This window comes from Nyctereutes procyonoides, unplaced genomic scaffold (genome assembly GCF_905146905.1).
Source record: "Nyctereutes procyonoides isolate TBG_1078 unplaced genomic scaffold, NYPRO_anot_genome, whole genome shotgun sequence".
In the NCBI taxonomy this organism is placed as follows: domain Eukaryota; kingdom Metazoa; phylum Chordata; class Mammalia; order Carnivora; family Canidae; genus Nyctereutes; species Nyctereutes procyonoides.
The window spans coordinates 36934047-36948961 of NW_026575044.1; the positions used below are offsets into that span (position 1 = coordinate 36934047).

Genomic DNA, 14915 nt, shown 5'->3' on the forward strand with positions numbered 1-14915 from the left:
CAAATAAGCTCTTTAGTTTGGTTAATATTATACCAATGTTAGTTTCCTATTCTTGGTAATTATACTGTGGTTATGTAAGGTGTTAGGGAAGCAAAGGAGGGATATAAAAGAGTTCTTTGTACTATTTTTGCAACTTTTCTGTAAGTCTAAAATCAGTTCAGAATATTTTAAAAATTGTAAATAGTTGTATTTAATCACTTTAAAATTGAATATTTCTATAGTAGAAAAATAACTATGAAGTAATACATTTGTACTGAAGATTAACAGTAAAATGAAAATAAATTAGGTGTCCATTGGGTGCCTGGAATGGAAAATTCTCATGAGATATCTTCTTCACTAGCTGTATTAGTTTTTCAGAACCACAAATCCTTCCATTTTAGTATGAAGTCTACAAAAACAGATCTGGTAAGAAAAATTCCAAGTGAAGTTTCTAAAAAGTAAAAATTATAAATTGTACAACAAAAATCAGTAACTCTTTAAGATTTGAAGAGTGGATAAACCATATTGTGGATAATAGATGGAAAAGGGGAAAATGTCATTTTTAAGATCTATAATTTAAAAAATTTCCTGAGAGTTGAGTGATCCCAAATTTTTTGGAGTCCTAAATTTCTACTGGTATACATTCCATTTTTGCAATTATCCTACACTCCAGAATGGTAGACTGGCAAAAATCAATTCTGTTTTGAGACCACTTTTCCAACTGATGTTCTGAAATGCTACAAAATCAGAACATGGATCATGAAAGTTAAGGAAAATACTTCAAAAAAGATTGACACATTGATAGAACACCTTCATACCATTTATCTCTCAGATATTAATGGAAGCAGTAAAAAAACTGCTTCTATAGAAAAATAGTAAAGTACTCCGAAAAAGTATATCCTACTATCAACTTTAAATGTATACTGATTTTGCTAAGGGAGTCCTAAATAGTTTGTTTTTAAAAAATCTCTTTCCCAGATTGAAAATAATTCCATTAGAGGTAACAATGAAATATTAGAAATTTCCACATTGTCATATAATGATTCAATAAAAGAATAATAGGGCAAAATACTGATTTTCAAATATCTTGAAATTAGATAGTAGTAGTGGTGTACAGCTTTGGAATATACTAAAAATAACTGAATTAAACATTTTTAAAGGATGAATAATTATGGTATGTCAATTACATCTCAATTTAAAACTACATTTTCAAAGTAAATTTTTATATCCTAAGTATCACTTCAGTGTATGTTCCAAAGTTCTTTTTCCATAAACACTTCACTCATTTGAAGCTAATGTCTAATTTATGTACTCCAATAATTCATGAAGAATGTTACACGGTTCATGTTACCTTAATAGTCAAAGAAAGTAGAACTTCAGACCCAAGTTCTTTAATCATAAAATCTACTTCTGTAAGGGTATGACGTAAAAACCAGAGGCTAAAACCATATAGAAAGAAATAACCATAATTACATGAATAAGTGAACTTTCCAGAGAAACTTGTAAAATATCACATATAAACCATAAAACAGAACAGATTTTCATTAAAAATTTTATTTAGAATATCTACATGGAAATTTAGTTACTATCAAGTTAAAAGAACATTAGTAATATTTTTCAATCCTACCTGGTTCTGTCATCTGAGATTTTTGTATTAGAACATCTCTTATTTTCTCCACCCATAGATAAAGAATGCTTTCACCAATATTCTGTCTAAACAAAATTCAGGGGAAAAATTTGTTATTTAATAAAAAAATTCCTTCTCAAATTCAAGAAAATACAGACATATTTACAATCTAAGAAATTATATCCAATTTAGCCATGTCTTTTAAAAAAATTATAAAAACAGATTTACTAACATTTGTTGGATGAGTATCTTATATAGATTGTTCATATCAACAACATTAAAAATTCCACCTGGCTCCAAAATTAACATTGCTTACTTAAAATAAGCAGAGGAGCTGTAACCAAAGAGAAAACTTCTGAACTTGAACTGGATGAAGTACATGGGTGTAAATGTGATTAGTTTCTGCCAGCATATATAGTTGCAATATTGTTTTCTTTAACTCTTTGAACAATTTCAAACCAGTTATATGGCACATTTATCAATTGGTATAATTATTTCCACAAAGAATAATGCAAAGCATTGGAGGAACTCCCTCAGGGAACAAGCTGAAAAGACTTAAAAATGATTAACGTTTTATTCACATTTTGTTTTTAACAAAATATTCTGTTGCCCAAATTGATTCATTTTGGTTCCAAATAATGTCTAGTTCAGATAAATCCATCTCTAAGGGTCACTGAGAAAAAGAACATGTTGTGGTTCACATACATGGAGTTATGTTAAATGATGACAACAGCAATAAAATAAAGGCCCCAGGTGCCTTTCAACTCTTTGGGGAATGACACTAATTTTAGCTAAGTGTCCGTTATGTGTATTTAAAGCAACCACCATACTACTTCATAACAACACCTTACCTCCTTCCTCTGAAAGTTCCCCTTGAAACCACTATCTCTCATCATGCTACTCATCAGTACCCACACCAAAGGAAACTTTCAAAACAAGCATACAGAAAAAAACAATATTGTTCTCAAATAATTATGTAGCCTCAAATTCTGCCCATCTCACCCATAACTCCCTAGGCTAAACAATCCCCCATGGGATCTAGTTACCTAAGATTCTTAGAGAGAGGAAAAGTCAACTTAAAAAGGTTTTAAAAATCTGAGAATGTTGGTTGAATTTCTTTTAAACAATTTTCACTTCTAACCTTTCTTCTCAATAAGATTTAGAGGTATAGAAGGAAAAGTAAAACATACTGAGTATATACAAAGCCTAAAGTTCATCATATGTGTCAACACATTTAATGCTCATAATTACCTAATGAAGTAAGTATTATTTCCCCATTTTACAAGTGAGAAAAAACTAGACCTAGAGAGATCAATTAACTTGTCTAAGTGTTTAGAAGCCCAGAGCCAGATGTGGATGCAGACTTACTCCAAAGTTCAACTTGCCCACTGCATTCTACTCTCCTATCAAGCAGCTGTGACCGGAAAGTAAGCCGTTGAACTCTGAGTCTGCTTCCTCATCTATAAAATAGAGACTTAAAGCATCTCATGTTACTTTACAGAAGCAGTTTCTTTTCAAGAGAATCTTAATTCATACAATATAACTTCAAGGGCCTCATCTCCACACCAGCCCTAAGGATATAATAGTCAATGAGAAAACTAGGTCCCTCATCTCAGTGTTGGTGATCATTATCCTTTAAAATTTATTGTTTCAAATTTATGTTTTTGTATGTAGTTTTCTCCATTTCCTAATCTCATTCTATTGACTTCTGCCCATCACCATCACTAAAAATAGTAATACTAGTATCTAGTGTTTATCTAGTGCAAACACTTACTATACAGAAGACAAGTAGAAAACACTTTGTTAGCTCACTTAATCCTCAAGCCACACTTTGAGGCAGGCAAATTATCCCTTGGTGAATATACATTCACATTCAGATTTGTTGTTGGGGAGGTGGGGGGAGCCGTGAAAACACCATGGAAGAATTTTCACAAGTAATAAATAACTTTTCCAAATAATAAAGAAGAAATTAAACCTAAACAAATCTCCTCTCCACTGGTCCATGGCTTCCTGCAGAAAAATGTACAACGGCATTTCTGCCCAACATCAATTACTGAAACGCTTCCCTCTTCTTGAGCATTTAACAAGACTTACTGAAATCCAGTGTAAAGAAGTTGTAGTGGATGTTAAAGGTTTCCTGAAGAAAATGAAAATTACTCTTCCCCTTGGAGCCCCAAATTCTATCACTAATGAGTTGGGCGGGGGGGGCGGGTGTTTTATTTGTTGTTGTTATTACTGTTGCATTTGTGTTTTCTCTTATAGGAAGAAACTGTGTTTTTTTCTTTGTTCTCAGATTTTAACTGTTCACTCTAGGATTTGGTGGTTTTCAGACTTTTGCCATTGCTGTAATGAAATCTCTTACAGAATCAGGAACAAACTAAAACAGACAAAAGCGGAGAGTCCTCCTTCCTGTGCCTATCTATCTCATACCCTACCCACAATGGGTCCTGGAGGAAGTCTGCTGAATCCTAAGGACTATGGCACAAAATTTAAAAATGACTCATTATAGAGATTCTACGTTCTTATTTATGAAATTAAATTACAGTAAGTAGCTAAATAGAAAATGTCTAGGACAAAATTTGTTCCAAATTAAATGGAAGACCAACTTGGATTAAAAATTGATTTTAGAAGAGATATTTCGTGAGTAACTATACTTAAATGACTATTATCCAATCCAGAACAAAACAAAGCTAAGTTATTTGTGACTCTACCTTTCCTTGTGGCTCTAATTTTTGTATCTTTAATTTTCTAATATTTAAATTTGTTGATTTAAGGATAAAGCTACTTACTAAAATATACTACTACGTTGTATGAACCTAGACAAAATCATTCAATCTGTCTGAGTTTCCATCATCTCATTTTCAAAATGAAAAAATTGGATGAGATGATTCTTTTAATAACAAAAATAGGAGTTGCGGGATCCCTGGGTGGCGCAGCGGTTTGGCGCCTGCCTTTGGCCCAGGGCGCGATCCTGGAGACCCGGGATCGAGTCCCACATCGGGCTCCCGGTGCATGGAGCCTGCTTCTCCCTCTGCCTGTGTCTCTGCCTCTCTCTCTCTCATTCTATGTGACTATCATAAATAAATAAAAATTAAAAAAAATTTAAAAAAAAAAAAATAGGAGTTGCTATTAAATGGTATTAATGTACATTACATGGATTATATCATTTAATCCTCACAATATTATTCTATCATCATTTTACAGATAAGAAATCAAACGAATTTGAAAACGTCACATTATTTCAAAAACTGATTCAGAAGCCTGACCAAGATAGCCTAATCTCAGCTTTGCTAAACTTCAGATTGGTAGAACTTCCTGACTCTAGGCTCTGACTTTGTGTATTTTCTTTAGAAAACTTTACTATCATAAATTTTTCCTTTGCTCCTTTGGAGCACATGGACATCTTTTTATAAGACTTTTATCAGTTTTATAACCTAGGAATGTCTTCCTCAAGGACCTGGGAACCATCCTTTTGAATTGTAATCATCAAGGAAGACAGCATCCCTTCTCCCAGTCTCCGTGGGAGTAGAGGAGCCTAACTTCCGATAAGCAACAATTAGCAAATACAGTTGGCCTAACCACAGAGAAACACATTTGCAACTCAAGAAATAACTTATTGTAAAAAAAAAAAAAAAAAAAAAAAAAAGAAAAGAAAAAAAAAGAAATAACTTACTGTGCTTACATAGGTCACTGATTGACCTTCCCTCAACATCCTCGTCACAGCCCTTATAAATTCTTCTGTTAAAGAAGAATGAAAACTGGTGCAGCCACTGTGCAAAACAGTATGGAGGTCCCTCAAAAAATTAAAAATAAGGGGATCCCTTGGTGGCGCAGCAGTTTGGCGCTTGCCTTTGGCCCAGGGCGCGATCCTGGAGACCCGGGATCGAATCCCACGTCAGGCTCCCGGTGCATGGAGCCTGCTTCTCCCTCTGCCTGTGTCTCTGCCTCTCTCTCTCACTGTGTGACTATCATAAATAAATAAAAATTAAAAAAAAAATTAAAAATAAAACTACCCTACAATCCAGGAATCGCACTACTGTGTACTTACCCAAAGGATATGAAGACACTACTATCCTTTCAAATTAAAGGATATATGTACCCTTATGTTTACTGTGGCATCATTTACAAGAGCCAAACTATGGAAGCAACAGAAGTGTCTATCAATAGGTGAATGGATAAGGAAAATGTGGTTTACATATACAATGGAAAATTATTTCACCATAAAAAAGAATGAAATCTTGCCATTTGCAACAACATGGATGGACCTAGGCTGTATAGTGCTAATCAAAAGAAGCCAGGGCAGCCCCGGTGGCTTAGCGGTTTAGCGCCGCCTTCAGGCCAGGGCATGATTCTGGAGACCTGGGATCGAATCCCACGTCAGGATCCCCGCATGGAGCCTGCTTCTCCCTCTACCTGTGTCTCTGCCCCTTTCTCTCTCTATCTCTCTCTGTGTCTCTAATAATTAAATAAAATCTTCAAAAAAAAAAAAAAGAAGCCAGTTAGAGACAAATACCATATGATTTCACTTATACATAGAATTTAAGAAACAAAATAAATGAATAAAGGGAAATAAAAGAGGAATCAAAAAACAGTCTCTTAACTATAGAGAACAAACAGATGGCTACTAGAGAGGAGATGGATGGACGGATGGGTAAAACAAGTGAAGGGGATTAAGAGTACACATAACTTGATGAACACTGAGTAATACATGGAAGTGTTGAATCATTGTATTATATGTCTGAAACTAATATAATATTGTATGTTAACTACACTGGAATTAAAATTTTTAAAATTCTCCTGCAAGGGAAACAAAAGCAAAAATAAACTACTGGGACTACATCAAAATAAAAAGCTTCTACATAGCAAAAGAAACAGTCAACAAAACTAAAAGGCAACCTATGTACGGTAGAAGATATTTGCAAATGACATATCTGACAAAGGGTTAATATCCAAAATATATAAAGAATTTATAAAACTCAATAGCCCTAAATAAATAATCCAATTTAAAAACGGGCAGAAGACATGAACAAGTACTTCTCCAAAGAAGACATCCAGATGGCCAACACCAGACACATGAAAAGACGTTCAACAGCACTCAGCATTAGGAAAATGCAAATCAAAACTACAAAAAGATGATCACTTGGGCAGCCCAGGTGGCTCAGTGGTTTAGCACCGCCTTCAGCCCAGGGCATGATCCTGGAGACCCAGGATCGAGTCCCACATCGGGCTTCCTGCATGGAGCCTGCTTCTCCCTCGGCCTGTGTCTCTGCCCCTCTCTCTCTCTCTCTCATGAATAAATAAATAAAATATTTTTTAAAAAAGGATTATCAACCTTACAATAAATAAAATCTTTAAAAAAAAAAAGATTATCACCTTACAGGTCAGAATGGCTAAAATCAAAAATACAAGAAACAAGTGTTGGTGAGGATATACAGAAAAAGGAACACTCCTGCCCTCTCAGTAGGAATGCAAATGGATGCAGCCACTGTGGAAAACAGTATGGAGGGTAGCCCGGGTGGCTCAGCGGTTTAGCACTGCCTTCAGCCCAGGGCCTGATCCTGGAGACCCGGGATCAAGTCCTACGTTGGGCTCCCTGCATGGAGCCTGCTTCTCCCTCTGCCTGTGTCTCTGCCTTTCTCTCCCTCTGTGTCTCTCATGAATAAATAAATAAAATCTTAAAAAAAAAATAGTATGGAATTTCCTCATAAAGTTAAAAATAGAACTACCCTATGATCCAGTAATCACACTACTGGGTATTTACCCAAAAAATTCAAAAACACTAATTTAGAGGGATACATGTACTCCTATGTTCATAGCAGCATTATTTACAATTGCCAAATTATGAAAGCAACCCAAGTGTATAAAGACAATGGGATAGGTAGATATAAATATAGATACAGGTATTCCCCCACTTACCAAAAGTTTGCATTATGCCAGTGCACTTTTACAAATGACCTATATTAGCAGTTTTCACTAACCAAAAAAAGCCTGAAGAGGATTTTCACTTTCACAAAAACAGCCATTACTATACCAAACTTAGGTCTTTCACAAAAGTGAAGTGGTGTAACTTGAACATTCAGAAAGTGGGGGGTACTCTTTCTTTTGTGTCATTTTGGCATTTGAAAGGGTTCATAGGGACACTCCACTTAGGCAGTGGAAAAAAAATCTGTACTATAAAAAAAAGTTAATCTGTTTTCTTTTGTTTTCTTTTCTCTTAAACAACAGCAGTTAGTATGATGTTCGAGGTATTCTAAAATCTGTCATTTATCTTTTGTTTTATTAACATAATTATTTTCATATATTCAAAATATCCATATAAAATATTTCACTAAAAATAAGGTATGATAAGCCAACTAATCTATATCAATCATCAAATCCTAGTTTATATTCTTCAGTATTTAGCTGGTCATTCTTCATCATCCATCTTCCTGTTACTTTCATAAAAAGGCCTCCACCATCTCCCTGCTGAGTTACAGACTGCTCTCCCTCTGGTGGCCCTTCCCTCAAACTCTTCAGGGCCCATCTCTCACACTGCCATACAAATCTGATTACATCACTCCTTATGCAAAATGCCTAGAGCCTACAAAATAATGCCCAAACTTCTTTCCCAACTTGCAGATTCTTTCTACTTATCCCTACCTAATCTATATACCTGGCATCTTCAACTATTTCCTAAACTCTGAAGATTGCTTCACACCCACATAATTTGCCCATGCAATTCCCTCTACCAGAAGAACTCTCCCCATTTGATTATCTGGCAAACATCATGCTCAGAAGTCTCCTTCACAATGGAACCCTTCTTTATAACCTCAACCACATGCCCAGATAGTTTGTTGCTAAAAAATCCTAAGTACTTGGTCCAGACCTCTTAAAAATGATGTCATTATATTGTATTGGTACACATTTATCTTTATTTTTAATTTTCAAACTCCTAACAGAGTGTCAGCATATAGGAGATATTCAATAAATGCTTACTGGAAAAACTGTTATTTTTCTGACTTCCTACTTTCCTGAGTTCATCTGCCTATCTAAGCAAATATCAAATTTTACATACAAGATTATGCTAATGAAATCTCAATAGTGTTAAAATATTTAGAATATATTGAAACTATAAAAGTTAAAAACTATACTCATATATTTATGTACCTCATTTTAATTTTCAAAGACCAATAATATTTTTAATTTGCTGCCCCCTGCTGGATTTAGGGAAAAAATTAATTGAGGTCACAAAACTTTTTTTAAAAAAAGTGTTTATTTTTTGGGGTGCCTGGGTGGCCTACTAGGTTAAAGTGTCTCCCTTCAGCTTATGATCTCAGGACCTGTATCAGGCCCCCTGCTCAGGAGGGAGTCTGCTTTTCCCTCTCCCTATCCCTCTGTGCACTTGCACTCTCTCTCAAAAACATAAATCTTATTTTAAAAAGTGTTAATTTTTATTCAGACCATACGTGTGAAATTAATGCCATTGGATAGGGGTTATTCAAGCACTTTTAATAAGCAAGACAGGGGCAGCCCAGGTGGCTCAGCAGTTTAGCGCCACCTTCAGCCCAGGGCGTGATCCTGGAGACCTGGGATCGAGTCCCACATTGGGCTCCCTGCATGGAGCCTGCTTCTCCCTCGGCCTGTGTCTCTGCTTCTCTCTCTCTCTCTCTCTCTCTCTCTCTCTCTCTCTCTCTCTCTTTCTCTGTGTGTGTGTGTGTCTCTCATGAATAAATAAATAAAATCTTAAAAAATAATAATAATAAGCAAGACAGTATTAAACCATATTGTATCTATAAAACAAACTGCAATTTCTGATCTTTCTTAATTTTAAAATAGCTCAATTGAACAAGTTAGGGAGAACAGTAAACTGTGTTCTATGGGAGGGTATCTCTTGGTAAAAGCGGGGTTTTTTAATAGAAAAGAGGAAAATGGGAGTCCATTTCTGAGTATGTGACATTGTGCATAGGTAGGAAAAAAAATCTAACTGATGAGTATGATTAACATGATAAAACCCAAATAAGAAGATTTTCAAGAAAGAGGAACTTCAACACCAGTAAAAATTCCAGATGTCAACTAAGATAAGAACTAAAAAATGACCATAAAATGTATAATTAAAACAACATTGGTGAACAAACTTGCAGTATATTTATCCTATTCTACTTTAAATGGGAAGATAAATTGGTAAATAAGCATAAATAAAGAATTGCAGAAAGAAATGTGTTGTGGGCATAAAAGTCTGAGTGACTATTAAAGTTACAGAAAGTTATCAGAAAACATTTAACTGAGGAAATAAATAATACTTATATGCTGAGGTCATCCTTTATTGATATGTTCAGTTCTTGATTACTTTCAGAGTCAAATGTACAACTGGGGACTCAAGGAAGACCATACTTCACCTAGGTGGGAATGAACAGAATCAATTCTATAAAGACTTACCCTATTTTAATTAAATATTTTGGGAGGAAAAGAAACCTGGATGCACTGGAAAAGGGAAAGGGGTACTCTTACTGTACCAAAGGGGTTGGCCACTTAGGACATACACAACAATCTTTACCAGTTTCTGCATTACAGTGAAACTGACATTATAGAACATTATTTATTTTACTAAAATAGAATCTCTCACTATAATTAATCCAACTCACAGACACCTGCTCTTGACTATTGCATTAGCTTCCTAACCAATGCCATACACATCTATTTTTGCTCCCCCTTGATCAGTTCTCTGCACAGAAATAGAAAGGTGTTTTCAAAATAAGAATTTTATCAGGGCATCACTCCACTTAAAAAATCTCTGGTTCTGGGGCACCTGGGTGGCCCAGATCAGGTCATGATCCTGCAGTCCTGGGATCAAGTCCCACATTGGGCTCCCGGCTCAGTGTGGAGCCTACTTCTCTCTCCCTGCCCCCTGCTCTGCTCTCTCTCTCACATAAATAAATAAAATCTTTAAAACACACACACACAAAAACAAAAACCTCTGCTTCTTGTGGGTCCTCAGACAAAGACAACAATCCTTAACATGACCTACAAGACTGCATGATCTTACCTCACCAGATCATTTTCCTGTTATGCTCCCTTCTCTCCCCTCCTCTCTCTCTTCCCACTTCACACCACCAGGCTTTAAGTCCTGAAATGTGCCAAGCTCCTTGACATAGAGCTTTTTGCACATGTTGTGTCTTTCACCAGAGTTATCTTGATCTTAGTAACTCAGCTCAAATCAAACAAGCCATCCCTGACTTCCTACACTAGGTCAGGTCCGGTTTCAAACTCAATTAGCACTGCATATTATTATCTTTATTTTACAGAAGTAATTAGAGCTACAAAAATGTTATGAGTGAGTAATCTCTCTCTTACTAGTAAATTCTGAATGTCATGAAACAGGGACCATTTCTGTTTTTCTGCTAGCTATGTGTACCCAGGACCTAGTACAGTACCTGCCACGTAGTATTTGTTGATTGAATGAAAGAGTGAAAAATACAGCGTATCAATAGACTCTCATTCTTATGACCTAGTACAAGATTCTACTATAACCAGTCTCATTCAACATAGCCTGTGAATATATCAAAACGCGAGCACCATCTCTGAATTTACTTTCACAATTTGGTGTTTTTATAGCTATTAGTTCTGAATTATTATTACTGTATTTTCATATCTAAGTAGCAGTCCTATCAAATGTCTACATAAAATTATATAACCAAACTTTCAAGGACTCTTCAAATGCATTCTTTTTGTTAATGGAAATGCAGTTTATCAAAAAGTTTAGAAAAGGCCTTAACATATCACAGTTCCAACAAAAGCCCACAATAAAAAACACAAATAGGATTTTTTAAAATCACCTGTTACTTACATATATATTTCCTCAAGGCTATTCGATAAATCTGCACGTTCTTGCCCTTTAAGCCAAGGAGCACTAAGATTAAATAAAACACAATGAAGACTATTCAAGGATTGTGTTTATATCTCAAATTACTGATTGCATTATAAATTATTTAACTTTTAAAAAGTTGCCTACTTTCATTAAAATAATTATTAGTTATACTCTACAAATCTATACAGTTCCAAAATGCTTTCATTGGCAATAACTCATTTTTCCTTACCAGAAAACATGATGATGGCAACCCCAATATTATTCAATTATAATATGGTTTAAAAGACAGAGGTGAGTTCACAGGGTATTATAAACCTGTCCAGGTTTACATAAGTGGCAGAACAAGTTACAGAATACAAATTTCCAGATTCTTAGTATTTGCTACACTATCAGGAGTTCCTAATTTTTTCTAAATGGTGTCTCAAAAACAACTTTAACAAACAGAATGCCCTGAAAAGGGCATTTATGTTTACAAGCATTCTAAAATTATATATATCATTTCCAATAAATTATTGAATTTTTTATTCAATAAATAATTAAAAATTACAGAACCATTATTAATAGCAAATTTTATTGCTGTTTTAAAACACAAAAAATTATCCCACTGGTAGGTAAAGATTCAATAACTGAGATTTAATGGAATTGTGTTCACACAAGTTTATACAACTTAACAAGCCAACTGGGCAAAGTGGATCAAACATTACTCGGGATCAACAGGTCAGGACTCATTAAGATTAAGCTTGGGCTGCTAAGAATATAGTCTTCTACAGCAATGGGCAGGGAGAAGTACCAGAAGCACCATGGGTAATTCTGGAAGGCAAGCAGTTTTAGGCAGAGGCATGTCCAAGAACTATGGCTAGGTCAGTAGAACTAGGTTAGGACAAAATCTAGATTACCAGGTTGTAAAGATTTCCCTCCCTATCTCTAAAGACAATTCAGTAGCTATTTTACCCCTGTGAACCCTGTGATTCTCTTTTATACTAAGTACATTCTGCAATGTTTTTATATAATTTAATTTTTTATTTAAATGTTCTCCACCAAGTACAAAAGATGTTCTTAATTTCTCTATGTATTTTGATAAGAAAGTATGTTATATAAACACAATGTATATATAGTATGGAGAAATAATTTTTTGAAGTATAATCTTTTTATAAAATTATAAATGTAGAGCTTACTTCAGTTGATAAATAGGTGGAGCCGTTCCTGGGTATTCATTTGGTAGCATCACCTATAAATCAGTTTAAAAACAAATCTGTTTATACTTCATCATGGCCCCAAAATAACAATACTTATAAAGCTAGTCACTGGACAAATTTCTTACTTGTCAAACTTAAAATCAAAACCACTATTTTGTTCAATCTCAGGAGAGAATTCCCTCCTCATATTTATACCTACATATTAAATACGTTGTTAATGATGTCTATATTTTAAGGAAGAGCACATTATTTGCAGATAAAGCATACAAGCAATGAAAATTAGGAAATAAGGGTGGGGAGGAGAAAGACAGAAGGAAAAAAAGGCCTGGAAATTGGGGCATTATACCCTAACCCCAAATGAATAGAGTGGCATTATAGCGCGTTCCTCGTATTTTTCTGAAGTACTCCCCAAAATCCTATTAAGTACTGTTAAACACATTAAATAGCTCATGTTTTATAGAAACCCATATACATTTATTTGTTCTCAAATCAGTATTATTATAAAAACAAAGACCGACAGAAACTTTTATGTTGAAAGTATATGCAGTCATCAAAGAATAAGCATTAATACAGAAAACCACACTGATCTTGTCATTTATCTGTCTTAACCACAACTGATTCTCAGTTAATAAGGAAGTATCTGCTTTATGAAGTCTTTTAAATTACTAACCTATTCTTCCTCTTAAATGTTCGTCATCTTTTCAGGTTTAAACCCTCTCCTATTAAGTGGACAGAACAATGAAAGGAAGTGAAACTCAAGCCTGTCACTGGTATTTTAAGAATACTTAATTAAAATAACTGGGATTGAAAAGACTATCAATTGAAGCGTGTCTTGGGAATGATCAGAGATTTAATTACCCATATGTTTAGACAATCAATCGTTAACAAAAGCCAACAGCAAAAAAAAAAAAACAAAAATAAAACAAAACACAATTTAGAAATCACAGGTTGGTCACTTAAGAGAAATACAGTATTAGTCAATCAGACAGCGTCAATGTGGTAACTGGAAAACGGCTATAGAGAAGGGGAAAAAAATACCTGCAAGCAAAGGGTCCACTTGGGGTCATCTATATCGTCGCTAATTCTAATACAAAATATTTTGGCACAGTCATCAATAACACACCATTCCTCGCCATAGATAGCTGCCATTGCTTCAATTTCCTCATTCTGAAAAAAATTGATGGAAGGACAAGTCAATGATTGTGCATGCCCTAAAAGCCTGAGTTTTCCTTTCCTCCTTTATAAAGTATTTGCATTTCATGTTACTAGCCTGGATGAAGGATCCCTGAAAAGAACAGCGCCGAAGGGTCTTAGCACCGGGTCACCATGTTCCACTCAAGGGGTGGTTGCCAGATACCATTGCAAGGAGCGTAACCAGCCTTGCTGTGCACATCACTGTGCTTTTGGCTGCCGCTGAGCCAAAATATATATGCATTCCCATATCCTATAGCAAGATTTACAAGTAGAAAGAAAAATACATATTCTCTGCTTCACCTTTTCTTAGCAGGTAATCCTCACTCCCACTCCCCAACAGCGTCGCTCGCTACATACTAGCCCTATATTCCTACTCCGTTATCTCGGTTCTTTTTGTTTGTTTGTTTTGGATTGGGGCACAGGGCTGGGTGGTTGTTTTGTTTGGGGTTTTGTTCGGTAATCAAACGCTAAAAACATTTCAGAAATCATTCTTTTCGTTGGGGCTTAAAAAAGAAAAATTACAGTGAGAAACGGGAAGCAAAGTATGCAACTTGGTACCGTCTCATTTCGTCCTCGCAGCCCAGCAGGAAAAGTTTTAAGAGCATCCACGTGAGCCACGCACGGGGGGGTGGGGGGGGAGCTCAATATCAAGAGGAGTAAGATCTAGGGGGCCCTCAAGGAATTCCAGGGGCTGTGTTATTATTGCCCATTTTGCAAAGGCTGAATCCAGGGATAAGTAGCTTGTCCAAGGTGACCCGACGGCGACAGGGCAAAAAGCAGAACCCGGATTTCTGTCTCGGGCCCAGAGCTGCTCAGTCGCGTGCTGATGGTTGACGAGGACACCGTCCGAGGAGGCAGGCCGAGCCGCCGAAGCCCCGGGAAAGGCCGGCCGAGGGGGCTATGGGCGGAGAACAGGCGCAGGGAAAAGGGAACGCGGGGCAGCAAACGGCGCGCCTGGCGGCCCGGACGCTGCCGGCGAGACCCGCGGCGGCCCCGGGCAGAGGGCCCCTCAGCGGAGGAGGCCCGGGGCGGCGAGGCGAGGCCGAGCCCAGCCTGGAGGTCGGCGCCCCGCCGG

At 36.1% G+C, this 14915-nt stretch overlaps 1 protein-coding gene across 2 annotated transcripts in view; it reads right to left on the minus strand.

Moving 5' to 3' along the window:
* Window positions 1-14915, minus strand: part of IMPACT (impact RWD domain protein) — a 29787-nt gene that overhangs the window by 14709 nt on the left and 163 nt on the right. For both annotated transcript variants that reach the window (XM_055324499.1, XM_055324498.1), the window contains exons 2-5: window positions 13685-13813; window positions 12626-12678; window positions 11430-11492; window positions 1607-1692 (exon numbers count right to left, since the gene is read on the minus strand). In XM_055324499.1, coding sequence (XP_055180474.1) covers window positions 1607-1692; window positions 11430-11492; window positions 12626-12678; window positions 13685-13813 — 331 coding nt within the window. The remainder of the gene's footprint in view (window positions 1-1606; window positions 1693-11429; window positions 11493-12625; window positions 12679-13684; window positions 13814-14915) is intronic.